Raw genomic sequence first — 25,201 nt, 5'->3', positions numbered from 1 at the left:
CCGTAGATGGTAGTTGTCGCATCTCAAAGTGGAGGTCACGAGTGGCTTGAGTGACGTCGACACGTTTGCATACAACGGTAGATAGGGGACTGACAAATGTTGGAATGTTGTCAAGTAGGCCAGGACATTATGTTTCGACTCGATCTAGCAGCAGAGACAGCAGAGAGGAAGCCGATGACGATGAGGGTGGGATGTGGATGGGGATGCAGTTGAAGCAGATGAGGCCGAGACTCGAGCCGTGACGCCTTGACTTGCCATGTACGGCGGCTTGTCGTAGCCTTGCTACGGGAGTGTGCCCCAGTGAGCAGCCAACCAATCACAGGGGTGCCAACTGTTGGCCCCCCTGCGAGTGGCTCGTGAAACGTAGCCTCATGTCAGTCGAATCCGGATTCAACCCACGTCACAGTGATGCTGCTCCGTACAACACAGAATCCTTTGGACCACACCTTTGACAAGCGATGCCCTCAGGATACCATATGATTCGACTGCTTCACGACAATGGCCCTTGATCAGGGATCCGGCGCCATTGCGGGCTCGCCTGAGAGCTCTGGCCGGGATTCTCCCATACCGCGTCAATGGAGAAACCAACTTGGAGGAGGTTCGCCGCTGTGCAGCACTTTGCAATGCTGAGAAATTCATTCATGCTAATGCGTGGGAACAGAGGAGGTCCCGAGCAAGGACAAGGCTTACCGAAGATATGCTGCTGGTGTCGAGAAGACGCTTTCACTGTTTGAAACCGCCCTCGAAGAGTGGGCAGACTACATTTCCTTCCTGAACAAGCTGCTCAAGGTATGCTTTGCGCCAAGCCGTCTGAGGGCTTCCAGGAGCTTTGAATGGCGTGTTGATTTCCTAACATGCTAGTGGCTAGTCGCTTCAAGCTCGACCACCATCCTTCCACTCTGTCCCGGCCAAGGCCCTCGTTGCGAAACGTCTTTCGCAATGTCTCAATCCCGCTCTGCCATCGGGCGTACACCAAAAGGCCCTCGAGCTTTACAGCTATATATTTACCACGATAGGCACCGAAGGCCTGTCTCGGGACCTGCCTCTGTACCTTCCCGGCCTCGCGCCTACACTGTCGTTCGCTTCGCTCTCTGTCCGATCGCCGTACCTGGACCTCCTGGAGACACACTTCCTTGACCTCGACGCCAGATCGCTCCGGCCAGCCATGAAAGCTATTATACTTGCCTTGCTTCCTGGGCTAGAAGATGAAACAAGTGAGGACTTTGGCAGAACGTTGCATCTGGTGGCACGGTTCAAGGAGGCCATACGGCCTCATGAAAGTCGGAAGATGGGAGAGCACCACGCCTCCGGAGACGATTTCTTCTGGCAGTGTTTCTTCCTAGCTGCCATAACTAGCCATGGCCGCAGGTCTGGAGCTTTGGCTTATCTTATGCGCTGCCTTCCCAACCTTGGACCGACTGCATCCTCCGGGCCCGGCGAGGACGACAATACGAGGAACCTGCACACCATCGTGACGTCACCCGAGCCCGGCTTACTAGTACGATGCTTTGCAAGTGGCTTAGGCGACGAGCAGCTGTTGATCCAACGCGGCTTTCTCGACTTGCTCGTGTCGCATTTGCCTCTGAATTCGGACGTCCTGCAGGTTCGGGTAAAGCCAGCGGATCTGGACCTGCTCGTGAAAGCGGCAGTTGGTGTAGTGATCAGACGAGACATGAGTCTGAATCGACGCCTCTGGGCATGGCTAGTAGGCCCCGAACCGACTGCTCAAGAGGGCGAGCATAATGAGCAAAGCCATGGCTACCTGTCCTCGAGAACGACCTACTTTGAAGACTATGGGCTGCAGCCCCTCACGAGAGCGCTGCTCCAGATGATTCAGGGCGCTTCTCGTGGCAGCAGTGCTGAGCGAGCCCGTCCGTACAGGATTTGTCTCTCTCTCATGGATAGGTGGGAGATTGGCGGCCTTGTAGTACCTGAAATCTTCATGCCGGTTGTTGATAGTGTCCGAAAATTCCAGTCCCTGGCCGCCAGCAAATCCGATTTCGAAGAAGTTCTCCGTAGCGCTAGCGTTTTCTTCGATGGTATCGAAAGCGGTCTGATTTACAGCGAGATTGTTGGCTTATTGGCACAGGCAATCGGACCGGGAAGCTTTGCTGCAAGTGATCGCATGGACAAGCTTGCGTTGGTCAACTTCATTGTGTCCAACTTTAATGTTCGTGAAGAAGAGATGGTGACAATCCACGCGCCACTGACATGTTTAGCGGCGTTGCTCATGCTGGAGGACTCCAAGAACCGCAGAACGAAGGCAGCGCTGACCGATATCGAGTCTGGGAAACTGTGTGACCAAGTCCTTGGCATCGTTGTTTCACTCTTGGAACTTGTTCCTGAACGAGCATTCCCTCAGCGACCTGAGGAAAACGGTGATCAAAAAGACGGAACAGCTCTACCATCGCCTTCTAATGTTGAGCTCGTGAAGAAGATCAAGACGTTTTATGTGCATGAACAGGGCAACTTGGAGTCATCCGAACCCCCACTTGCTGCTGTACAATCAGGTGAATTACTGTTGGAGAAGGCCGTCATGTATATTTGCGATGACGCGAAGGAAGCGTCTGTGGACGACATTACAACTCGTGTACGAATATTGACTCTAGTCCTTTCCAAGACGCCTGCAAACTACCACTTCGACGCACGACAGCTTGTGTCATACTTGCATGGCAACCTAAGCAAGACACAACCTCTATTGTTCTCTCACTTCTCGGCAATGGTAGCTCTATCAACGCAGCTATATGCCGCAAGAAGGATTCAAGACAAGGAGTTTTCTGATCTAGTAAGGCCATTAGTTCGTCATGCCTGGTCCTACTTGTCGGCATCTGAACCCAAATATCACGTCGAAACCGTGCGTTGCTTGTGGCAGCTGCAGACGGCTCTTACACTATCAGGTCGTGACATTGAGGCCGCAATTTCCGAAATTCTGACAAAGCCGATGGAAGATCCAGACGAGCCTGCTCGTTCCGCTGATAATGGACGAACTTTCGGTGTACTGTGGTCGCATAGCCTTCAAGATGCGTCCCCTGAGCGTAGAGGCTCCAAGGGCCAGACACTGGATCAGCGACAAGTACCACGGCTCTCTGGCACCGATCACTACCAGGTTATGCTCACACAACCGGTGTTTTTGGTCTTGGATGCACTTTTGGATGTAAGGACTCAAACGTACATGGTTGTCAAATCATGGCTGAATAGTATGATTGGAATCGACAGGTGTGCAGACATACAGTCCAAAGTTTCCGTCCTGTGACACATACTAATTTGGATAGGCTGTTTTTGATATTTGCGATGAAGATGGCCCAACTGCCATTTCTCAACCATGTCACCTCCCACCATGCAAACGAGAAAGTCAACTCTCAGCCAATCAAGTTCACGGAAGATGATGATTTCGATTTGTGTGTATACTACCTACGAACGCTGTACAATGTCCTCAGAGCTTCTGGTGATATGTCTAGAGCGGTACTGGCATCTAAATACGTCTCATTCAGTGACGGTTCAGCCCACATCAGAGGTATGTCATTGTCGTCACGCCCAGCCTAGGGTAGTTTTCTCGGCTGATCATGCGTAGCGGGAGCGGAGGGAGACGAAATGACACTTCAGGACTTCTTCGTTCGCGTGTGTATGATTTGCGTTGTGGGTGAGCAGCCGTCATCTGCCAGTCCCGAGTTAGGCCAACGGGTATCGCAGTTGCATCGATTTGCACTCACAGTTCTCCACGAGTTTCTACTAAGCCGATATGCTACTCCCCTGTCTAGCCTTGAACTGGATCAGATTCTTGTTGACAAACTCGCGAAATCCATCAACACTCCTGACCCCTACGTCCAAGTACTGTTTCTCGATGTTGTATATGACAGCGTCAAGCTCAGGCAGACGGAGGTACAAGAGGCACAATCAGCTGAGGTCTCGGAGAAACGACCGACCAGTGCGGATAATTCCAGAATGAGACACTCATCGGTGTCATCGAGTGAAAGGCGACCAATAGGTCCACCAATGCCTTCGGCTTTACTGAAATGCTTACAAGCCGGACTAAGCTCGCCCAATAGCCAGTGCGTGCTGGATAGTTGGGTGGTATTCCTCAGCCAAATCGTTGTCCTCTATTCTCATAGCATTTTTCAAACCGTAATTCCACTGGTCGAGACGCTCTGCAAGCACATAGGATCGACGTTTGCCGGCCTCCGCGACACTTTCCTGAGTGGAACATCTGCAACCATCACAACAGAGAACACGCCGGAGTCAACATTGATATACTTGCTCAATGGCCTGGAACAGGTCCTTGCGTTGGCGCATGATCAGCTCCTGGCTGAGGAAGCCCGGGCCCAGTTGATAAAGGGGCCAGAGCAACCATCATCGCTATTCGGAAGTATGGTTTCTGGCGTTTTCCAGTCAGAAGGGCCCCAATCCCGAAGCGCCACGGCCAATGATCGCCTAACCGTCCATCTTGCCTTTCAAGATGCGATGCGCATATGTTATGCGATATGGTCTTGGGGTCAAGGCGATGACTCCAAGAAGCAGGATGCCGGATCCTCAGCATCTTTTAGCTACACATCTTTGCGCATGAGAAACCGTGCTCGCAGATTAATGGAACATCTTTTCAGCGCGGAGATTTTAGAATGTCTAGAGACCATCATCGACATCTGGCGATCTTCAGGCAGCGGGAGCGAGCGGACGCAAATCTTTCACTTTCTCTCCTCTCTTGATGCGTGCCGACCGAAGCACTCCATGCCAGCACTTTTCAATGCAATATACAGCCGAACGAACCCCGGTGCCTTGGATCCAGCGCGAAAATCCACACTCACGATTTCCCTACAAGATTCTGACCTCGTTGCTTTTCTTGTCGAATACAGCAGGTCTTTGGAGGATGACGCCATGGACGAGATATGGCAGGACTGCATGATTTTTCTCAAGGATCTTCTTGGCAATCCATTCCCGCATCGCCAAACGCTGCCCAGTCTTGTTGACTTTGCGGCTATCCTGGGCGAAAAGGTGGACAATACCAACTTTGGAGAGCAGAAACGGATGCGTCGAGAGCTGGGAGTGAGTAGCAAGCACATGATAGCCGTCCCCCAACTCCCCCCCCGTGGAAAAGTAGGATTTTACTAAGACCAATTTTTAGGACATCTTCCTGCGACTGCTAGCTGCTCTGTTCACAACCCGACCTTTAACGTTTACGGAGGCTGGCAGCCTCACCAACGCCAGCCTTGAAAAGGGCAGGGCGGATGGTTCGCGGAAACAAGGGCCGACTGGCAATGGGCCCGACGACATCGTCTCGGTAATGGCATCTGTCGTACCAAACTTATCCAAGATCCTTGTTGAGCCTGACCGGGTTCTTTCGGCTGCCGGCACCATCTCGACCAACGTGGTTGGACCGACATTGCGTTCCAAGTCATTCCCAGAAACCGTGACGCGCCATACTTTGAGGCTTCTTCACGAGCTGTCACGATTGCAGAACAACCAGAAGACGTGGAAGAGGGACGTTGGGGACGCATTCAACGACAACCGCTTCTTTGGGATGAGTCTCGATCTGGTAAAGGACGGATGGCTACCTTTGCTGAAGCAGTGGGTTCTTACAGACAAGGAGCGGATGCCAGAAATCGTGAGTCGCATCAGCGCGCCGACTACGGCAGGCATAGTCTTCGGCGTGGGTGCCACTTCGGCGAGACTAGAGGCAGACAGGAAGACACAGCTCAACCTGCGACGGATTGCAACGCTGGTCCTGGCCGCGGCGGACGACGGCTTCGTTGCCGAGCTCCCGGCCATCCTCGACAAACTGGTCGAACTACTGTCGGCCACGTCGACGTCGTCTCCGTCATCGACAACCCGCGCCGACGTGTACCTGGTGATGCGGGCGCTGGCCCTCAAAACCAGCCCCGTCCACCTCGCCATGCTGTGGCCCGTCGTCAACGCCGAGATGCACGCCGCCATGTCGTCCGTCGTCGCGCCGGACCACAGCGCCGCATCGGACGTGTACGTCAACACGGGCGTTCTGCAGGCGTGCAAGCTCCTCGACCTGCTCGTCTGCGCCGCCCCAGACGACTTCCAACTGCACGAGTGGCTCTTCATCACCGACACGATAGAGGCAGTCCACCGCTCGTCGACGTACCAGCCCGTGGCGCTCGTGGACGAGCTCTCCGAGGAACTGGGCAACTTGGGCACCCACGACGCACCGCAGACGGACACGGAGGAGGAAGCCCACGGGGCGGCGACGGGTCCGCACCGACGGCCGCTCCTCGGGCCCGGCGGGATCAGCGACGACGTGAGCCTGGAGAGAAAGGACGAGCTGGTGGCCAAGGTACTGCGCCCGTTCTTCGGACAGCTGAGCATCTACGCGTTCGAGTCCACGTACGCCATGGGCGCCGTGGACAGAGAGGCCTGCACCGAGGCGCTGTTGAAGGACGTGTTCGACGAGAGGACCATGGTCAGGGCCCTGTGAGCAAGGAAAGAGTCGCGGACGGCAGTAGTGCAGAGTATTTCCACCGAACCGCGCACGCGCAGCGTTTATTTTGCCCGACGCGAGGTGTGCATGAAGTTGAGAATGACAATGACTATGAGAATGAGAATGAGGAGAACCCGTGCTGCCGCCCTGCTGGAGCGGTCGCCACCGCCGGGGCTATTTCACGCGTAACCAAGTGTTTTTGCTGGCGGACAAGTCTCGACATTCTTCCCAGGCTCGCCGCGGTTGGTGTACAAGAAATGACTTGCTAGAGAGGACAGAGGCCAGCTTTGTGGTCTTGTCGCGGCGGCAAAGCACCACAGCCGAGTAAACTACATTACATGCATCTGCATCCGCGGCGTCTCCTCGTCCGTGAGCTTTGCTAGCCGCGCGTGCTCATCTGCAGACCGGCTCCTGCGGCTCTTGCCCCGTCGGGGGGGAGGACCCGAACTGCGTCCCGTCCCGGTCGTTTCAACGCCAAGACACGACAAGTGCTACATGGAGACATGACGAGGCAGAAAGAGAGAAGACGAAGAAGAAGGAGGAGGAGGAGGAGAATCAGATCAGGCCCGAAGCAAGCCCCCGGACGGACCCAGGGTCTGCGCAAAAAAAATGCTATTCGGTGCCGAGCACGTAGCCCGTGCTTTGCGCCGCCCAAGAGGTCCGAATGTTGAAAACGGGAGGGACGTGGCCGATGCTTGATGGCCCAGATGGCAGATGGCTGGCGTTGGCGTTGGTTGGATGCGGAGCGACAGGTTGTCCGTCCGTCGGTTGCCCGTCGGCTGCCCGTCGGCTGCCCGTCGGCCTTTTTAGTCTGGAGGGATTACGAATTCTTGGTTCATCTGATCCTCCCTTGCCTCGTTTGCATTGCTGCCATTGCCTCACCTCGTCACCTTCTCACCTCCTCATCTTCTCACCTCGGATCTCGCCCGTCGACTGGAGCTTGTCGGTGGATCAGTGCCCGCACTGCCAAGTTGCAGCCCACAGCCGACACGTGTACGGCAAAGTTGGCTTGGATTGATTGACCCCACCGTCGTGCCATCAAGCAGCTACTTCGTACTTGTACATTTGTTTGTCCGGTAGCCACGGCGCCTGCTGCATCAAGACACCGTGGCAAACCTTTCAACGCTTTTATTTTGCCCAATCTGATCCATGCTCCATGACCGAGTAGAAGCTTACATTTCAAACAACATCTTCCCGACTCCTCGCTATGCTACCTAAAAAACATGCCTCCGCCGAACTGGGGCCATTCCTACAGCAAGTGATATCATTGTACCCAAAAAAAGACACAGAAGAAAGGACCATAGGATGAAAAAAAAAAAGAGCCAACAAGAAAGCAAAAATTATTCCCACATCGTCCTCTTCGCCGCTCAAAACTTCTCCCCGTCCGTGTCCGTTGCCGTCTCCTCCACCAACTCCTCGTCTTCTTCTTCCGACTTGTCATCGCCGCCGCCGCCGCCGCCGCCGTCGTCGTCGTCGTCGTCTTGGTTCAGCCCCGGGACCGACTTCCAGTGCACATAGTCGTCCGCAAGCCATCGCTTACTAATCGGCAGCTGGTATGGATCAAACGGAAAGTACGGGTCCAGCTGGTGATAGCTCTCTTCTTGCCCTTCGTAGCCGGCATCCCGTAGTGCACCGCCCGTCGAGTACGTCGACAGAAATTGAGTCAGTCGCACGCGCTTGTTGCTCTCCACCAGCGGATAAATGTACACAAAGTTGAGCCGGTGGGCTAGCTTGGCAAACTCTTCCACAATGACGGGAGCACAGACCTTGAGCGGGTTGAGTTTGCCAAAGATTTGCACCGACAAGTCTTTCCTCGACGTTCCAATCCACTCCAGGTCTTGCCCAATGTACGATGCCGGATCCTCCGGCTCCACCACATCCGGCGCAGACACCACCAAGTCTTGCCATCTGAAGCAGAAAATGTAAAGCGTAGCTTGAACGAGCGAATAGTATGGGTGGAATCTCTTCAGGTCTGGTCCGCGGCACAGTGGCTCGTATTTTCTTCTATACTGCTCGAGGTGATGGAGGAGCAGCGTGAACATGGTTCGCACCAGGCTCGGTGGCACGTGCGCTCCGCGAGCCACGAAACTCGCCAGATACGCCGCGGCTGCTTGCTTCAAAACATTTGGCGTGTTTGACTGAAACGCAGTGGCCATGAGTTGGCCGCAAAAGGCATCCGTGAGACGCTCGTGTTGTTGCGCGAAGTGAAAAATCAGAAACTGCGTGTGTCTTGGCTTGTACGTGGGCAGTACCATGTGGTCGAACTCGCGCAGAATCGTCGTGAACATGTCAAATGCAATGTCGGATCCAGGATTGACAAAGTGTGGGCTGTAGACGCTGAACAGTGTGTCCAGCACCGCGTCCATCTTCTCCACACTTTCCTTGACCGTCTTGATTCTCGCCGCCTGCTGGTCGTAGTCGAGGATTTCGCTGTCGATTGACTCGTCGTCGCTGTCATCAGAGTCATCATCCTCCCAGGCCGACGGCTGCCGCTGATTCTCTCGCAGCGCGTACATAACGGCTGCAGTGACGTCATCATCTAGGTCTTCCAGGTCTACCTGCATCTGGGCGTCAATCTTGACAACTCGATTCAAGATGAGGTCCAGGATCTCGTCTTGCAAGTCGGGCACATACGTCCTGACTTGAAGCAGGTTGTGGATGTAGGCCATGTGCACCCGGACCGAGTCGTCGGGAAAGGGAAACTTGGAGCTGAGCAGACTCTCGAGAACTGCTACCGCCGACGGAAACATTTGCAGGATATATTCGATGGCCGAGTGTAGTCGATCACGCATGATGACCCTGCTCACCTCGGGAAAATCGGGCACGGACCACGCAGACGGTCGAGAGTAGCTGAATTTTTCCACCATCATTGACAGGACCGGCACGAGATAAGACCCTTGCGCACTGACGAGCGCAGCCAAAAAATGCGTAAACACTTTTGTAAAGGCAGCATCTCTTCCCAGCCAAGAGCACTTCAATATCGTCCTTACCAAGCCGTTACATTCCTTTACTTTCAAAATCGGTATGCAGCTCGTCAAGGCCATGACGTAGACCTGCAGTTCGTGCGGTTTCAAAGTGTCGTCGTCTTCCCCCACCACCGGAGGCAGGTACCTCTGTTTGTCGTTGGCGAACAACTCCTTCAGCATGTCGTACTGGCCGTCATTCCCACGGAGATGATCCTCCAGAGCAGCCCGGACCTCCAGCTTCACGTCGTCCATTGTCCTGCGACCAACCTCGTAGGTTACATTTCGAATGTCGTCAAACAATACTCTGCGTCGCTTTGTCGGGCTTTCGGGCACCTCGATATCTGTAGGTAAGGACTCCGTCTCGTCGTGCAAACCTTTCCGTCTCCCCAGTACGGAAGCAGGTTTCAGAATTGACTTGACCGGCGTTGCGGTTCGCGGAATTTGGCCAGCCAAGGCCCTCGGGTTCGTGGTAAATGATCGCATCAAGATGGTGATTGACTTGATGCGACACAGATACTCGCGAAGCTTGGGCACAAAAAAGGCCAAGTTTCTATGGCAACTCTAGGCATGCGCAATCAAGGTACGTATGTTCACAGCACGAGAAGCACGAACTGTGACGATGCAATGGGCGTACAAAACTTTCATCGCATAGGAATATCCTGTAGCGTAATGACAGAACAATACCAAGGAACGGCCCGACTGTGGTAAATGAGATGATATGGATGCGGAGGAAAATGAAAAGCGATGGCAATAAGTAAAGCGTCGTGAAACTATTTTCGTTTTTCCCGAGAGGGGGCGAGGCGGTGGGAAGATTTTCAGGCTGAAAAAGTGGGGGCCTTGCACGTGCCTTTTGACCATTTCGGTCAAAAAACGATCCATCATCCCCTTTGCCTGGTGTCAGGATCAAAAGATGCTAGATCTCGTTGGAAATTGTAAGATGGAAGCTCGGGAGTATCGTCTTTGATTTCATGTCCGTTATTTTATGGCTCCATCTGTTTCACTCACTCCAGTCGAACCTGCCATTTGGGTATCCATTTCTCTGTCTTCATCTCCTCTTTAATGAGGTAGCCATGGCAATCTCACAACAAGAGAATTTGCGCGGCAATCAGTATGTTGAACTACACAGCTTTTCAGGTGGCTTGCCAATTTCCAACCCTGCTTACAGGTACCTGGCTGGGTGTGCTGATGCTGACGAGGACGAGCTCAGCGTGGAGTATCTCAGTCATTCTTGGAGTGAGACATAAAGAACCAAGCTCGTTTCTCCACACTCGCCAAGCTTGTCACAGGGACCGCATCTAGGGAGCCATTAACTCAAAGTAGCCCGGAGTAAATTACTATCGAAGTATACCTAAAAGCTGTTTAGTCCGCGCCTGGCTCTGTCAGGTCTGTCACCTATTTGCACTATTCATCGTACTTATTGGAACCGGTTGAAGATCTATAATCAGACATTTCTTCCCATGAGCAAAAAGAGGGCATCAGGCCAATTTGAAGCAAAAACATGTTTCCCAGCCCAGATTTGGTTGAGTAGTAGTAGTAAACTCTGCGCAGAAAAGCCTTAGGTTGGTTCCCGAAACAAAATTGACGTACACCGTAGGCGCCGTCTATACTTTTACAATTCCCAGCCGACACTTAAGAAGAAGAGAATAGAAGCCTTGGTGAAAAAATCCCAGGAAAACATTATATCCCACAAGACGAGCCAAGAAGTTGCTGTACGGATATTTTCGTTGGTTTGGATTTGATGACAATTGACCCAACAAGGTCCCGGGAGGGTCTGGTTCTCATAGCGTTCGTTGCGCATGACAATCTCGTTCAAAAAAAAAAAAAAAATCACGCGAGGGAGTCTACTAGTAGCCATCCCCAGCTCCAGCTCCGTTATGGCCGGCATGCTGGCCGTACATGTAGTTGGGGTCGGCGCTGGCTTCGGCACTGTTCGAGGCATCACCAGCGGCAAACTCTTGCCCCGGTGCAGCTCCGTCGCCCTTTTCACCGGACATCATGGAACCAGCCCAAGTGTTCTCCATGACACGCTCTCGGTTGGACTGATTTTGTTGCTGCCGAGCTGTCAGCGCCACTGTCCGCGTCAAGGCCCGAACTTACACGACAGGGCACGGTGGTAAATTACCTCTCGATATTTAGAGAGATAGACTTTCAAGGCCTCTGCGTAGTTTTCAAAACCGAGAGAAGTCATGGCAAACAGAATGTCTTCACCGTTCACCGTCTTTCTCTTCTCTTGCTGGCATTTTTCGGAAGCTAGTTGACAAGAACCTCAGCATTCACATCTTGAAAACCAGCGTTACGACTCTGGCCACAACGCGTAGAAACTAAAGGTGGGTATAGAGACGGGTTGCGTTGACTCACCTTCGCTGGTGATGAAGGAAATAAATTCGCTGACGCATTCCTGCATACACTCCTTGGCCTCCTTGGCTATTTTCGCATTGTCCGGCAGAGCATTCTTCATAATCCTGGCGACTGGAGCAAAGTTACGGATGTTAGCATCGAGCTCATCATGGTATTCTTGCTTAGCAGAACGACCTGTTCCCGGTGAAGCAGGAGCTGGTTCACGAGACATGAGTGGCCAACTTGTGAAAGATAAGCCAGGCTAGTTTCAAAAAAAAGGCCCCAGGTACACCAGACAGAGGACATCAAATCAAGACCAAGGTTGAAAGGAAAAGGACGACTTACCATTGGCTATGGGCAACCATCTATCTTGCTCTTTAACTTCAAACTCATAGCCGGCGGCGCCGCCAACCGAGTGTGGGTCTTGATTGTCATTCATTTGTCCTTCGTCGTCGGGTGACTGTGCACCTTGCTCGACATCCTTTGGAGGAGATTGGGGGGAGTCCGACATATTTGGCTACCTGCAGCGGCTGCTAGCGTCCGTGTCAAAGGTGTTCGGGCTGGTACAGATGGGGTCTTGAGAGGTATGATGTGTCCCCCTGGCCACGTTGACGAAGGGCAGAAGACCGTCTAGGCAGCCTGGGCAGCCTGGGGCCGATGGACGTCTGGTTAGCTGCAAGAGATGCGTCAGTGGTGACGTTCAACAGACAATGGCGGTTGCATATGGCTTTCACCATGCCTCGGCCAGGGTACGCAGATGAATGGAACGGCGTAATGACGAGATGCTTGGGCGTGTACTCCGTACGATGTGGTGGTTGAAGGTTGGGAGAGGATGGCGCACCAAAGGCGAGGCCAAGGAGGGGGGGTGGGCATGCAGGTCGAGAGAGAGCGAAGCGTCTCCAAGCACACGGGTGTCGGCGAGGCGAGGCGACACGACACGACACGACGACACGACACGACACGACACGACGACGGGCTAGACTGGAGCGTCGCGAGGCTTCCCGGGCCATCAGCTTGACGACGGGGGCGTACGTGTACGAACGAGGCAGCCGGAAGGTCGACGTCTCCCAGGTTGAGAGGGACGCGCGCGCGCGCACACACACACTCACACACAGACACACATGGAGGGAGAGAGGGAGAGAGAGAGGAAGGGGGAGGAAGGAAGAAAGACAGAAAGAGCGAGGCCTAGCTTCTTCTTCTTCTTCTTCTTCTTCGTGTCGCTGTCGTCGTGTTTCTTCCCCTTCCTCTTCTTCTCTTCCCCCTACCGACGCCGGGAAAGGAAGGGCCAGGTAGGACAAGACGGCGGCGGGCAAGGAGCAGCGCAGGCAAAGAGGACGGGACGACGGGATTGCGGGTTGGATGGATGCGCTTTCGCGGTCGGCGGCGACATCGACTCGACATTTCCAAAGGATGCGACGGCGACGCGAGCGCTCAAGGTTGCACACGGCGCAACGCCTTGTCCAGACCGGCGCAACCGCAACCGCAACCGCAACCGCACCGCAACAGCAGCAGCCACGGCAGGCCGTGCGTCCCAACAAGTCGCAAAGGACCGGTTGACGAGACAAAAACAGGAGCAGGAGCAGGAGCAGGAGCAGAAGCAGGAGCAAAGCAATTGAAAAAGGGTCGGCATACCGGCTGGGGTCGCGAGACAGGACAGGAGCCCAAGCAAATGGGCTTTCGCTTTCTTCGGACGAGGGAATCGGCGTTGTTCCGTCAAGGTGGCAGCAACTGCATTGGTGGAGCGCAGAGAGGCGTGGGGTTCAAGTTTCAACCTTGAATGTTGATTGAGGAGGAAGAAGAAGGCTGACGAGGATGCCACCAGGTTGCGAGGCTAGAAAAACATGCACGTCAACAAGGGTACCAGTGACCTGACCAGCCCGCCCATTACGAGGTGCCAGCGCCAGTACGGAGTACTCCGTACCAGTCGACCCAACCAGACTTTTTCCAGCGCTGTACTCCGTACTCCGTAGCCTGTTGGTGCCTGCCTGCAGAACAGGGAGGGTGCTATTGCCGTCTACAGGTTGCTACTTATCGATAAGATGCCAGGCAGCCGCACTCTGGCCTGGCCCAAGCAAGCAAGCTCGTCCGCCCCGCCCCGCCACTCTCCAAGCACCACAGTATCGTGACCTTCCATCTCCCACTCATGGCGGTGTGCTTCAGGCCATGCGTATGATACCCGAGCCTACAAGGGGCTGGTCATTCCATTCCTCCACGGGAACCGAACATGGCAACAAGATCGGTCAAGAAGAGAAAACATCCCTTGGAATCCCCCCCGGGCTCCATCCATCAGAGTCTGGCACCATGCCGCATCCAACCCGGCATCTTCCCTCTGCCACTCCAGTCAACGCGCATTTTCGCGCCGCCGCTGACTTCATGCACAGCTACCAGCTCTTCTCGTCAGACTACTACTGCCTAGGTGGTTAATTTCAGGCTGACCTGCTTTTGCCCCAACCGCCACTCGTGCCAATCAGTCCGTGCCCAGAGCATCGGAGTCGTTCAGGAACCGTCGCCCGAATGCAGGCCCAAAGGCCCATTCAGCGGCCGTTTGGCGATGCAAATCGCCAATGCACCCAATGGTTGGGCAGCATCTCCGGCCATATCTTCCGACTGGGCAAAAGGCACAAGGCTTTCTGTCTGCCTCGAGCCCCCGTGCAGAAAGACTGTGCATACAAACCAACTCCGACAGGACGATCATCATTTTCTTCGAATATCACCCTCGAGATTATTCCGCCCTTGGCCACCCTTTTTTCCAGGGTCGGTTAGTCGGCGGGTTTTGATGATAGGCTGTTTCTGGCACGGCCGGAAGACGTCCATATCAAAGCCGTTCCCCCTCACGCCCATGATATAAATGCCGACACTCGCATACAGATAGCGATACCTCCGATATTTGATCACCACAAGGCCCGGTACCAGGGCTCTACTGCATATGCAGACGGTCTATTCGTGGCTGCGTCAAATCCCAAAGCCTCGCTCTGTTCCATGATCATGGCGTCGGTGTTCTGCCCTTTGAAGAGCCCCGACATCGCGGCCCGTAGCGCGGAATCCAATCTTTGGTGACGACGTGATGATGCAGTCGTGTTTTCGCGGCGCTATTTCTCTGTCGATCCAAGACCCTTGGCGCTCTTTGCAAGTGTCTTGTTTACATGGCGGCGACTCACCGAGTTTATAGAACCAACTGCAGCTTCGAGGACTCGAGGGTGGCTGGGCAGAGCCACTCCTTCAAGCTGGTGGGAACTAGTTTCCTCCAGGCAGCCACAGGATGACAGGATGGAGAGTCAGTCATGTGGTGTGTAGACAGGCAGTGTGCAATGTCAGTCCTTGTTCTCAAGCACGAAGCCGTCCCGCCGCGCCTATTATCATCTGCCTCACACTAGATTGGACATTGGAAAATGAATCGCATCACGGCAGACAACATATCCAGAGTCCTTGCATTCGTTTCCTCAATCTGGGAGTCTTTCTTTGAATGACGTGGCACTGCCGGCAGCAAGCAGAGTTTCGAAAAGGTGGGTGGGCTGTGTCCATGGATGCCGGGTATTCACATCTTCAGTCGCGGGATTTGGCCGATCAAATTGCAAATCGTTGGCCGCATAGCGAAGGTATGCATACTGCCCACTGGTACGGAGTAGTTTTGCAGGGATGAGCTGGAAAAAAAAATGAAAATTCTTTCCCAAAGGTCGCTTTCCAGTCAACGTTGTGTATGCACCACATGAGATCTGACCTCAGCTGAGAAGGGGGGGGAAACCAAGACTGGTTGGGCATCGAAGAGCCAATGCCGCGCAGAGCAAATTCACGCGACTATCGCAGCCCTAACTGGTAACATCATACTCTAGCAGCGGGTATGTTTGCTGCAGCTCCCGGGTCACGTTCCGAACATGATACTTGGCTGTAATATGTTCGTTCTAATAGTGCAAGGATAAGCGTTGGCACACCCATGATGCGTTTGATGGGGGAAACAAGGAAGGGGGGGTGCGGACGGGCAAAGCCAGACTAGGGATGAAAAGTGATGGCACTTTCCTGTGTGTTGGTTTGCTTTGCTTTGTCCCAGGGAGTCGCCGAGGCCGAGGCCGACGACGTGACAATTTGCGCTAATCGCTGTCATCCAAACTGACGCCGTTCAGGAGGACCATGTATTTTCCCATAAAGATTGAATCTCTTGTCTGCCTGCGTCTGCCTGCTCACTGTTGCACTACTTGCACGTTATTCTTCTTCTGTAAAGCTCCCGTCAGCAAACCGCCCGTAACAGCATAAAAACGACAAGTGCTCGTTGCGGCATATACCTTCCACTTATCCAACTCATCCTGTTTCGTCTTGTACTGCTTTACCAGGTCGTCCAACACCTTCTTCAGCCCTTCGTGATTGGTTTTTAAAGCAGGCACTACATCCTTGACGGTCCTCTCCACGAGAACGCCATTAATGAGCCGAAAGCACTTGCGATCCTCCGACAGGGGCCCCAACGTCTCCAAGACCAGTCTATGTATTGGCAAGCCAAATAGTAAGCGGTGTGAAGCGACATCAAAGCGGTGAGATGAAGAGGGGGCCGAAATATTGGCGCTTCGTCCGAGCACGTACGAAGAGCGCAGGGGGTGGCGGCGGCGCGTCCGCGTGAGAGCGAGAGCGACCACCTAAAAAAAAAAATCAAAATCCGCGGCTTCTTACTTGTGCTCCTCTGCTTCTTGCTCGATATCCCCAATCTTGTGCGCTATTTGCTGCAGCGTGTTCTTGTAGTTCGAGTATGTCGTTTGAAGATCTGCGTCAGGGCTAAGTTAGCCCGGCCTCGACCGCCGACGACGCTCGCTCGCTCGACATACCTTGCTGCTTCTTTCCGTCTGGCGCCGCGACCGTTGACGCAGACATGATAGTTACCAGTTGATGAATTGCGATTGTGTCGTTGATTGTTCCCCTTGCCTCTCTTTTATTTTTTTTAAAAAATAAAGCCCTCTGCGAGGCTCTGCGCGTGCTTGGGAGGCCGATGCGTGAGGCGGCGCGGGATGATGTCGAGGTTTGACACCGGACCTTTGGAGGCGCCCACTTGACGTAATGCATTCCAGCTCTCTGGTTGGCCGATGGCACCGGGGGGGGAGGGCTCCCAATCTACCTGTACTGCTTGGTACCTACCACCTTCGGAATTCTCAGCGATTCATCACTTCCGCTTCTCGAGTCCCCCAATTTCACGAATTGAGATGCATCCGCATCTGCATACGAAGAACGCGTTGGGTAAGTTCCTACACGTCTCTGGCAGACTCGTTCCCGTGTGGGCATACCAGCTAACAAAGGCCACGCCCGACCCAGCGTGCGAAGAAATCATCGCCGCCCTCGAGGAATGCCACAACAGAGGCTTCATGCACAAAGCCACCGGCGGTTGCAACGACGTCAAAGACAAGGTGAACCGGTGTCTGCGGCTCGAGCGGGCAAAGCTGCAAGCGGAGAACAGGGCGGCCGCGAAGGCGAAGCGTGACATGATCAAGGAGGAGCAAAAGGCCCTTGGTCTATGAAATCGGCCGCGGCGACGGGCCGTGCGCGAGCGAAACGGGGAGTGTCAGCACACGGCCGACTATCTATTCGCGAGGCAATTATGTGTAAATGGGCACGTATTTCATACTGGCGTTCGGGGGAACACAAGGCAAACAACGCGGCAATATGAGTCTAGGGACATTTGTACGATACAAGGATGAACGCGACATGACACGGCTCAAAACCTCTCGATTGTTTTTCATCTCGTTTCTCTCCATCTCAAGAAAATCCGTCACACTGTGCGTGTGCTCGGGGCCACGGCGTTGCGGCTACAGCTTTCGCTGGTACGCCCTGCCAAAGGTGAACAGACCAAAGGCGGACAAGACACTGAGCAAGACCGGGACGGGCTTTCGGAGGCGGATGGCGCGGGGAATGGCTGATCCTCCCAGAACGACCGACGCCAAGAGACTCAACTCAACGCCGTAGGGCTGGCGGTTCTGGATGCGGTAGCCACCAATTCCGTCTAGACACCATCACCGTCAGCTTGCGCGACTCAAGTTGGCGGAAAGGGGAGACTGCGTACAGAGCACACCGACGGCAGTCCCTGCTATGATGGAGGGCATGGACCTGGTGCGCGCGTAGCCCATGACACCGCCGCCAGCGGTGAGCGCGGCGAGGGCGTAGGATGCAGTGTCGAGTTGGGGCTGTGAAAGTGAGCTGCTAGTCCTCGGGTAGCATGATGAATTGTCCAGGCATGGGAAGGGACATACCATCGTCGGTGGGAACTGGGAGAGAGGGACCGTATCTCCGGTATATGGATGCACCTTGAGGGACTGATAATGGTCGCCAAAGGCACGAAAAGACGTTGGATGGACAGGAGCAAGTTCCATCCGAGCTTGCGGCGATTCCTCACAGGAGCGATTGACGACATCAGTGGGTCGCACCACGCCCCCAGATCAGAGCAGAGGCCAGCTCGTCCAGCCAATCAGCGCACAGTCCTCCGAGAAGCTTACTTGTCCAAAGTCCAGGACTCGTCAAACCGCCATCCAACAAAGTGTCAGTCCGGAAGCTTCCTCCACGAACGAACGCACTCTGGTTTTCTGGCGTTATTATCCCCCCCCCCTCCGCCCCTCTTTGCCTTCCTTTGCCCAGAGCAATACCCAGCGCACGATGGCCCCCAAGAAGAATGCCCGCGACCGCGTTACAACCCCGACCCCGGCCGCCGTCCCCGTCCATGAGGCCACTGCCACGCCAGCCAAATCGAGTGCCAAAGGCAGCCGCGCCAACTGGCACGAGGTCCTGCTCAATATCCACCAGTACTACATGAAGGAGACGCCACAAAGGACGAAGCTGATTGACGTGTTCTTGTTCTTCTTGGTGGTCGTTGGTGGGCTGCAGTTTGTGTACTGCGTCGTCGCAGGCAACTATGTGTGTTTTTCTGATACCCTAGGAAAAGAGACCGATATGGGCACGCGTGTGCTAACGCCGAATGGTAGCCTTTCAACGCATTTCTATCGGGCTTCTGTGCTTCGGTTGGTCAGTTCGTCTTGACGGGTATGTACCCTTTTCGTGGTGCCCTCTGTCGTGGTCAGGTGAGGGGATGCTGACGATGGAGCAGTGTCACTGCGGATGCAGACGGCTGCGGCGAACAAGCGTGATTTCCCATCCGTTTCCCCCGAGAGGTATGTGTGGTTGTTGCGAGTAACATGTGATGTGCGTGGCTGCGGTAGTTCTAACGGCTTTGGCAGGGCTTTTGTCGATTTCGTTGTCTGCAGCCTCATTCTGCACTTTTTCTGCGTCAACTTTATCAATTAAGGACGGGAGACTCCAACAGGAAAAAAGACAACGGCAGGTGTGCAACCGCAAAGTGTATAATATGAATGGACTTTGTTTTTTCTTTTATACTGTAGCAAGATTCAGGGAAGAATATAGACAGAAAGTGAACCACGAAACGAACTGGGTCAATCAGAGAATCCTTGATGGCATTTATTTCGTGACTACTGTATCCTATTCGGCTGCTTCTTGTACAGGAGTTGCAGCTTTTGGAGGGCCACCTGCCCTGGGTGGCGGCGGTGCCGGTGATCCTTTACCGGATGGGGCGTTGTCCAGCGCCCGGCTCTTCTTTTCTTCCTCCTTGAAGTAGTCGTCCATGAAATCGTTGTTGGCCGGGTGGTGTCTGTCCTTTTTCTTTGCTGCTGAGCGCGGAGTTGCACTCGTGGGGTCTGAGCCGACCATTTGCGCGGGCACCAGATACTCACCACCTGTCGAGGCTGCGGCGGCAGGCGGCAGCACAGAGTCTGCACCCGTGGAGGTGAGACCGGCCCCGGTTCTCTTCTCATCCACGGCCCCGTCGAACATGGTCTCTCCCGGCGCACTCACAGGCTCGCTCAACGGCGCGGGCAGACGGTGCAGCGCGCCGTAGCCCAACACACAACCTAGGGCGCCTTCGCCGCCCCAGCCTCGACTAGGATGTATTGTGACCTCTCTCGTGACATCGAATTCGTTGTTGTACACAAAAAGTCGTAGCGGCCGCCCGATATGGTCCTCTACAAGCTCGCCCAGGGCACTCTCGCCGTGTAACGGTCCTTCAGGGCTGCCCAGGATGTAGTCGCTGTAGGGGAGGAGGCCGCCCTGATCGGCAGGGGACCTGGCGGCAACGTCCAGTACGTGCCAGATGTTTGCGGCGAGAGCAATTGGTGAGTATTGGAGGGTAAGGCCGAGGGATGCAGTGTCTGGGGGCACTTGGATGTGCATTTCTCGCGTTCGTTGGCCCTGTGATCTCCGGGTCAGTTTTGACGGTGCCATGTCGCCGAGGGGATGATGGCAGGCCCGTGTACCTTTGCGTTCCACAGACCGAGGGAGACTGTGCCGCCGGCGCAGTTGCGTATTTCTTGTGCGAAGAGAGCTGGGTTGGGATCTTCCTGCAATACCACGGCGAGGCGTTAGCTAAGCGGCGTGAGATTGACATTTCGACGAGGCTTTATCGCACAATTGGCCGTCCATTTATTCCAACAATAAAGTCAAACCATGGCTCGACGGCCAGTTGCAGGTTTGTGTTCCTCAGGGCCTGGAAACCGAAGGAGCCCCGGTCACTGCGTTGCTGGGGCACTTCGCCGTCCAGACGGGACATGAACCGGTTGAGGGCGTTGAACATTGTTTCTACGCGGTTTCCAGTCTCATGCGATGAGGTCGGTGTGTTTTTTTGGGGCTGGCTAGTTCGATTTCGAGGTGCTTGGGCGGCAGGCGTGATTCCAGGGATGACTTTGGTCAGCGCGGCGATGTCTAGGTGTTGTTTGAAGCTATCGCAAGCTGTCAACTGGTCACATTGCAGCCCTGCAGGTGGGAGGTCAGCCCCACTGGTGCTACCCCGGGGGTGGGGGGATGGTGGCCCACCTTTTCCCCGTCATTTGGTCGTCCGTCTTTTTCACATTCTCTCAGCTGTGTCTCATATCTTCAACATTGAGCATAGTAACGACGCTGCAAAAATTGAGCTCCATGAAGTCTGCCAGTAGAACATGCTTACGTGCGCAAGTGTCGACATGTCCTCAGCCAAGGTCCCCGAAATTGCCACAGGCTACGCCTTGGAGCCGGCAGACAAATTTCCCCTTACTGACGAATGTAAACACTACGAAGGCAGACATCAAGTGCCGTGGGATATACAAAAGTCCAAGCCCGCTCACCACACCGCGTTTGATGACGTTGGAGTACTAACCATGAGACAAACAGATACTTTTCACAAAGATACTCCATATTTTCCTGGTACGACGAAGGCGTGTACCTCACAGATGACGCCTGGTTCGGCGTCACACCAGAGCCAGTAGCCAAGTATGTTCCCTTTGACGGCCCTTCCTGCGTCGGCGGTCCCCATCCTAACGTCCAGAAAGTCAAATCGCCAGGGAAATGTGCGCCACAGACGCTTCAAGGGACACCCTCATAGACGCCTTTGCTGGTGCCGGAGGCAATACCATCGCCTTTGCACTCACAGGCCGCTGGAAGCGGATCATTGCCATTGAACGCGACGCCTCAACCCTGGCTTGTGGCCAGAACAACGCAGAGCTCTACGAGGTAGACCCTTCAATCGTCACGTGGATTCACGCAGATAGCTTTCAGTACCTGGAGCTTTTGCACAACCGGCCCGAGGAACTTCATCCAGACGCGAGGGTCGACGTGAGCAAGACGGTGGTGTTTTCGAGTCCGCCGTGGGGAGGCCCGGGGTACAGGACGGATGAGGTGTTTGACCTGAGCAACATGCAGCCCTACAACCTGGATATGTTGCATTCGGCATACAGCAGCATGGACCACGTGTTGTATCTGCCGCGGACGAGCGACATTCGGCAGATTGCAAAGTTGGCGCCAGAGGACAGGAAGGTGGACGCTGTGCAGTACTGCATGGAGGGCGCCAGCAAGGCTTTGGTGGCGTACATTCCCAGGTGCAAAGCTAGAGGATCATGAAACGGTACGGTACGGTGTTGTTGCATCATCACAGAGGTATGCGGCTTGGGCCACCGTCCCAGTTGCTGGTCAAAACAGACTCGCGAGAGGCACTCGAGGAGCGCTCGTTTTGAGGTACGTATCCCAGCTGCATCACATGTATATGTCATGCACGAGGACCCATGAAGGGCTCTACAACTGGTGGTCTCGCAGAGCATGGCGGTTGAGTCAATCCAGCGCGGCCCCATTTACTCCAGTGCCTCCCAAGCTTCAGTCGGAATCTTCCGGTACAGATGTTGCGACAGGGCATCAAAAGATTCAATGCAGTAAGAGGCGTTCCTAGGTAGCAAGTAATGCATGGGATTCATGGAGAAAGAAGAGTCTTCCTCTAATCAACCCATCCAGAACGGTCACACGTTTGGTCACACAATTACACAAGGGCTACGATCATTGATGACGAGCCCTAGGGCAGAAGGATGCGGCATAAACAAAAGTATGTGGGTGCGAGGACCTTGTGGAAACAAAAGGACCGTTGGGTGTTATAGTTGAACTAATAAGTTATAGCCACAACCCCCCTTTTGAGCCCTTGTCGCGAGAACTTTGGAATTTAAAACCTTGGCTTTTTTCAAATATTTTCCATCGGTAGAATTGTCCAAGACCTCCCATGCCACAACAAGCCAAGTCAGATACCTACAACAATCCTCCACTGATGCGAGATGAAATAACTCAGCTGTAACTCGAGGTAATGAAGCCAGAAGTCACGAGATGGCCGTAGCTGGCCTCGTCTCAGGATCACGCGACAACAGACAAGCTAGCTTGTTGGAAGCTGGCTCGAGATGCCGACGCCCAGCCAGTTGATAGCCGGCTTGGAGTCATGCCGCCGTCTCTGTTCTGTTGGCATGTTGACGGGGGAGCAACGTCAAGGTCAACGCTCCCGACGTCGACATTAGTCCTTTTGCCCAACCACATCCCGCAGATCCGTCTTTGGTTTCACGAGCGGCCTAACGGTGCCCCGAGCCTTTGTCTTCTGCTCAAACGCATACGCAATCTCAATCAGCTTCTCCTCGCTGAACAAGTCTCCGGCAAAGGCGATGCCGAACGGCAGGTTGGGCCCAACGGAGACGAGCGTCCCGGAATCGTCTTCAGTCTCGGGCCAGTGGGCAGGCAGGTTCCCGAGCGGCACGGTGATGATGGGACTGCCGACAACGGCTGGCAGGAAGCTCATCATGGTGGTGGGCACGACAATGGCGTCGAGGGAGTTGTTCCTCAAGGCGCCGAGGAGGCCTTGCGGGCCGGCCAGGCGCACCGACTCCTCGTAGAGGCTCCAGAACTCGGGGGACGTGTTGTCGAGGTCCTGGTCGATGGCATCCTGCCAGAGACCTGTGTCCACGGCGGGCCAGTCCTCCTGTGGGAAGCCCTGCGTGAAGTCCTGCAGCTGCTTCAGGGTGGTGATGTTGTAGGGGTTGGTCCTGAGGTTGCCGAAGTAGCGCGCCACGCCGGAGAGCATGTCGGCGCCCAGGGTGGCCATGAGGGAGTCTCTGACCGATTCGCTGACGGGGACTTGGGTGTCGACGACGGTGGCGCCTTGGGACCGGAGCACCTCCAGGGCGTCTTCGAATACCCGCATGGGAGATGTGTCGTTGTCCGGTGGCGGCAGCCAGTCGCGAGGCAGGCCGAGCCTCTTGCCTTGTAGGCCGGTCTCTCTGCAGGCGGCCACGTAGTCGGGCAGCTTTCCGCCGGCGGGGATGGCGAAGGTGTAGTTGTCGTTGATGTCGGGGCCGGCAATGGCGGCCAGCAGATGGGCCGCGTCTTTGACCGTCCTGGCCAGGGGCCCGACGGTGTCGTGGTGCTCCGAGATGGGGACGACCAGGTACCGGGACGTGAGGCCGACAGAGGGCTTGATGGCCACGACGTTGTTGGCGTTGGCGGGCAGGATGAGGGAGGCGTCCGTCTCGGTTCCCAGGGCGGCCCAGGCCAGGCCGATGGAGGCGGAGACGGCGCTGCCGGAGGAAGACCCCAGGGGATTCTGGTGGCGAAGGTAGGCGCCCTTGGTCTGGCCCCCGTAGGCTGACCATCCTTCTCTTGGCGTCACGGCTCGAAAGCCGGCCCACTGCGAGAGGTTCGTCTTGCCGAGGATGATGGCCCCGGCGTGCCTGAGCTTGGCGGCCACGGTGCTGTCCGCCTTGGGCTGCGCGCCGACGAGAGCAAACGACCCGGCCGTGGTGTTCATCCTGTCGAGGGTCGCGATGTTGTCCTTGAGCAGGACGGGGATGCCGTGCAGAGGTCCCAGGCCCGCGGCGCTCTTGGTCCCGTCCGCGCGCGCGGCGTCCATGTCGGCGGCGATGGACAAGGCCTCGGGGTTGATCTCGTTGACGGCGTGTAGGTCGTCGGCGACGTCCTTGATCCTGGCTATGTAGGCCTTTGTAAGGTCGACGCTGGTGAAGAGGCCCGCGTCCAGGCCCTGGCGGAGCTCGTCGAGCGTTGCGTCGAGGAGCGACGGCAGCTCAGCCCGGATGGCCGAGGCCGAGACGAGTCCCAGCTGAGGAAGCACTGAGCATACGCCCAGGCCCAGCCGCAAGGCAGTGGAAGGTATCATTGTTGGTCTTGGAGGGGGAGAGGCTTCGGTGCTCGACTGGTGGGCGCTGGAGAATTCAAGGGCATCTGGGGCGGCAGACTGCTCGACTTTATGCTTTTCGGGACGCGTCCAACTCCAACTCGCACGCGCCGTTCGAGGCCACGCCGATGCCGACAGAACTCCCGGCGATGCCGGACTCGCCGTGAAAACCTGCCACGTCGAACGGCCTTGTCATTGGCATTAGCCCGCACACGCGGCGAGCCCTGGAACATCAACAGGCGGAGCATATAGTTATGCCCCTGATGAGCGCCGCATCGTCTTGTCGCGAGGAGCCCAGTTGCAGAAAAGGTCCCACCGCCCGCCCGGCAGAGGGCCATGAATCCTTGATGATTGAAGTCTGGCAGAATAAAACTCGGGTCCAAGGTGCGTCTGATTGGAAAGATTAAACATGAGAAAACTATATAACTTGGCCGAGTTGATTGCGTGACTGGGGCTTGGCTTCATGTGTATGTGAGGGCTTGGAAGCAACGACTCCATTCAGAGGCAATGTCGTATCGTGTCAAAGGTCCTTGAAGGGTTCAATCCGAGGCACCCGACCCACGAGCTGTCGTATGTAAACGGCAACTCGTGTGTTGGTGATGTAACCTGACCTCGACGACGGAGGCATGCAGGCCGTGATTGCAACACCACACTATTCCAGGTGTAAGTATTTTCAGCCAAGAAAGTACGCTACTAGAGTACTGCAGAAGCCACTCATTCAAGACGCAAGCTACTTCATGACCGACATGAGGTTTCAAGAACTTGGTACAAGACGGAATGGACGAATCAGGTCATGTGCGGGAGCTGACGCAGCGAGCTGGGTGGTGGGTTTAGCATCTTTCACAGACCTCGAGGTGGTTTGTAGCGATGATATGCACGTCCTGTAGCAGAAGCCTCGGGTTTTTCGATGGGCTACAACGTACAGTTGGAACTATTCAGCGGTATATGCTCAAGTCGAGGGCTCGG

At 55.1% G+C, this 25,201-nt stretch overlaps 9 protein-coding genes across 9 annotated transcripts; 4 read left to right on the top strand and 5 right to left on the bottom strand.

Annotated features, from left to right (window-relative positions):
- Positions 1–498: 498 nt before the first annotated feature.
- Positions 499–6,433, top strand: MAM_05712 (Dopey; the record flags this gene model as incomplete). Its single annotated transcript, XM_040824510.1, has 6 exons — positions 499–598; positions 662–789; positions 869–3,216; positions 3,273–3,514; positions 3,572–5,037; positions 5,117–6,433. 6 exons carry the CDS (start codon positions 499–501, stop codon positions 6,431–6,433), a joined length of 5,601 nt encoding a protein of 1,866 aa, XP_040677489.1.
- A 1,370-nt stretch (positions 6,434–7,803) lies between these two features.
- Positions 7,804–9,654, bottom strand: MAM_05711 (RNA polymerase I specific transcription initiation factor RRN3 superfamily; the record flags this gene model as incomplete). The annotated part of the gene is made up of 1 exon (XM_040824509.1): positions 7,804–9,654. One exon carries the CDS (start codon positions 9,652–9,654, stop codon positions 7,804–7,806), a length of 1,851 nt encoding a protein of 616 aa, XP_040677488.1.
- A 1,592-nt stretch (positions 9,655–11,246) lies between these two features.
- MAM_05710 (CCAAT-binding protein subunit HAP3) lies at positions 11,247–12,250 on the bottom strand (the record flags this gene model as incomplete). The annotated part of the gene is made up of 4 exons (XM_040824508.1): positions 11,247–11,453; positions 11,525–11,652; positions 11,761–11,934; positions 12,085–12,250. The coding sequence occupies 4 exons, from the start codon at positions 12,248–12,250 to the stop codon at positions 11,247–11,249; spliced, it is 675 nt and encodes a 224-aa protein (XP_040677487.1).
- Positions 12,251–16,919: 4,669 nt separating this feature from the next.
- On the top strand, positions 16,920–17,231 carry MAM_05709 (Cytochrome c oxidase biogenesis protein Cmc1-like protein; the record flags this gene model as incomplete). The annotated part of the gene is made up of 2 exons (XM_040824507.1): positions 16,920–16,953; positions 17,029–17,231. The coding sequence occupies 2 exons, from the start codon at positions 16,920–16,922 to the stop codon at positions 17,229–17,231; spliced, it is 237 nt and encodes a 78-aa protein (XP_040677486.1).
- A 288-nt stretch (positions 17,232–17,519) lies between these two features.
- On the bottom strand, positions 17,520–17,963 carry MAM_05708 (UPF0136 domain protein; the record flags this gene model as incomplete). Its single annotated transcript, XM_040824506.1, has 3 exons — positions 17,520–17,713; positions 17,774–17,894; positions 17,961–17,963. 3 exons carry the CDS (start codon positions 17,961–17,963, stop codon positions 17,520–17,522), a joined length of 318 nt encoding a protein of 105 aa, XP_040677485.1.
- A 397-nt stretch (positions 17,964–18,360) lies between these two features.
- On the top strand, positions 18,361–19,005 carry MAM_05707 (Defender against death DAD protein; the record flags this gene model as incomplete). The annotated part of the gene is made up of 4 exons (XM_040824505.1): positions 18,361–18,618; positions 18,687–18,744; positions 18,809–18,872; positions 18,939–19,005. The coding sequence occupies 4 exons, from the start codon at positions 18,361–18,363 to the stop codon at positions 19,003–19,005; spliced, it is 447 nt and encodes a 148-aa protein (XP_040677484.1).
- Positions 19,006–19,197: 192 nt separating this feature from the next.
- MAM_05706 (golgi reassembly-stacking protein 2) lies at positions 19,198–19,995 on the bottom strand (the record flags this gene model as incomplete). The annotated part of the gene is made up of 1 exon (XM_040824504.1): positions 19,198–19,995. One exon carries the CDS (start codon positions 19,993–19,995, stop codon positions 19,198–19,200), a length of 798 nt encoding a protein of 265 aa, XP_040677483.1.
- A 734-nt stretch (positions 19,996–20,729) lies between these two features.
- Positions 20,730–21,642, top strand: MAM_05705 (RNA cap guanine-N2 methyltransferase; the record flags this gene model as incomplete). Its single annotated transcript, XM_040824503.1, has 3 exons — positions 20,730–20,878; positions 20,932–21,015; positions 21,087–21,642. The coding sequence occupies 3 exons, from the start codon at positions 20,730–20,732 to the stop codon at positions 21,640–21,642; spliced, it is 789 nt and encodes a 262-aa protein (XP_040677482.1).
- A 925-nt stretch (positions 21,643–22,567) lies between these two features.
- Positions 22,568–24,217, bottom strand: MAM_05704 (glutamyl-tRNA(Gln) amidotransferase subunit A; the record flags this gene model as incomplete). The annotated part of the gene is made up of 1 exon (XM_040824502.1): positions 22,568–24,217. The coding sequence occupies one exon, from the start codon at positions 24,215–24,217 to the stop codon at positions 22,568–22,570; it is 1,650 nt and encodes a 549-aa protein (XP_040677481.1).
- Positions 24,218–25,201: the final 984 nt, after the last annotated feature.

The sequence above is a fragment of the Metarhizium album genome (genome assembly GCF_000804445.1).
Source record: "Metarhizium album ARSEF 1941 chromosome Unknown scaffold_15, whole genome shotgun sequence".
Taxonomy (NCBI): domain Eukaryota; kingdom Fungi; phylum Ascomycota; class Sordariomycetes; order Hypocreales; family Clavicipitaceae; genus Metarhizium; species Metarhizium album.
Note: the sequence above shows the minus strand (reverse complement) of the source record. Positions and strands in the feature narration are given on the sequence as shown.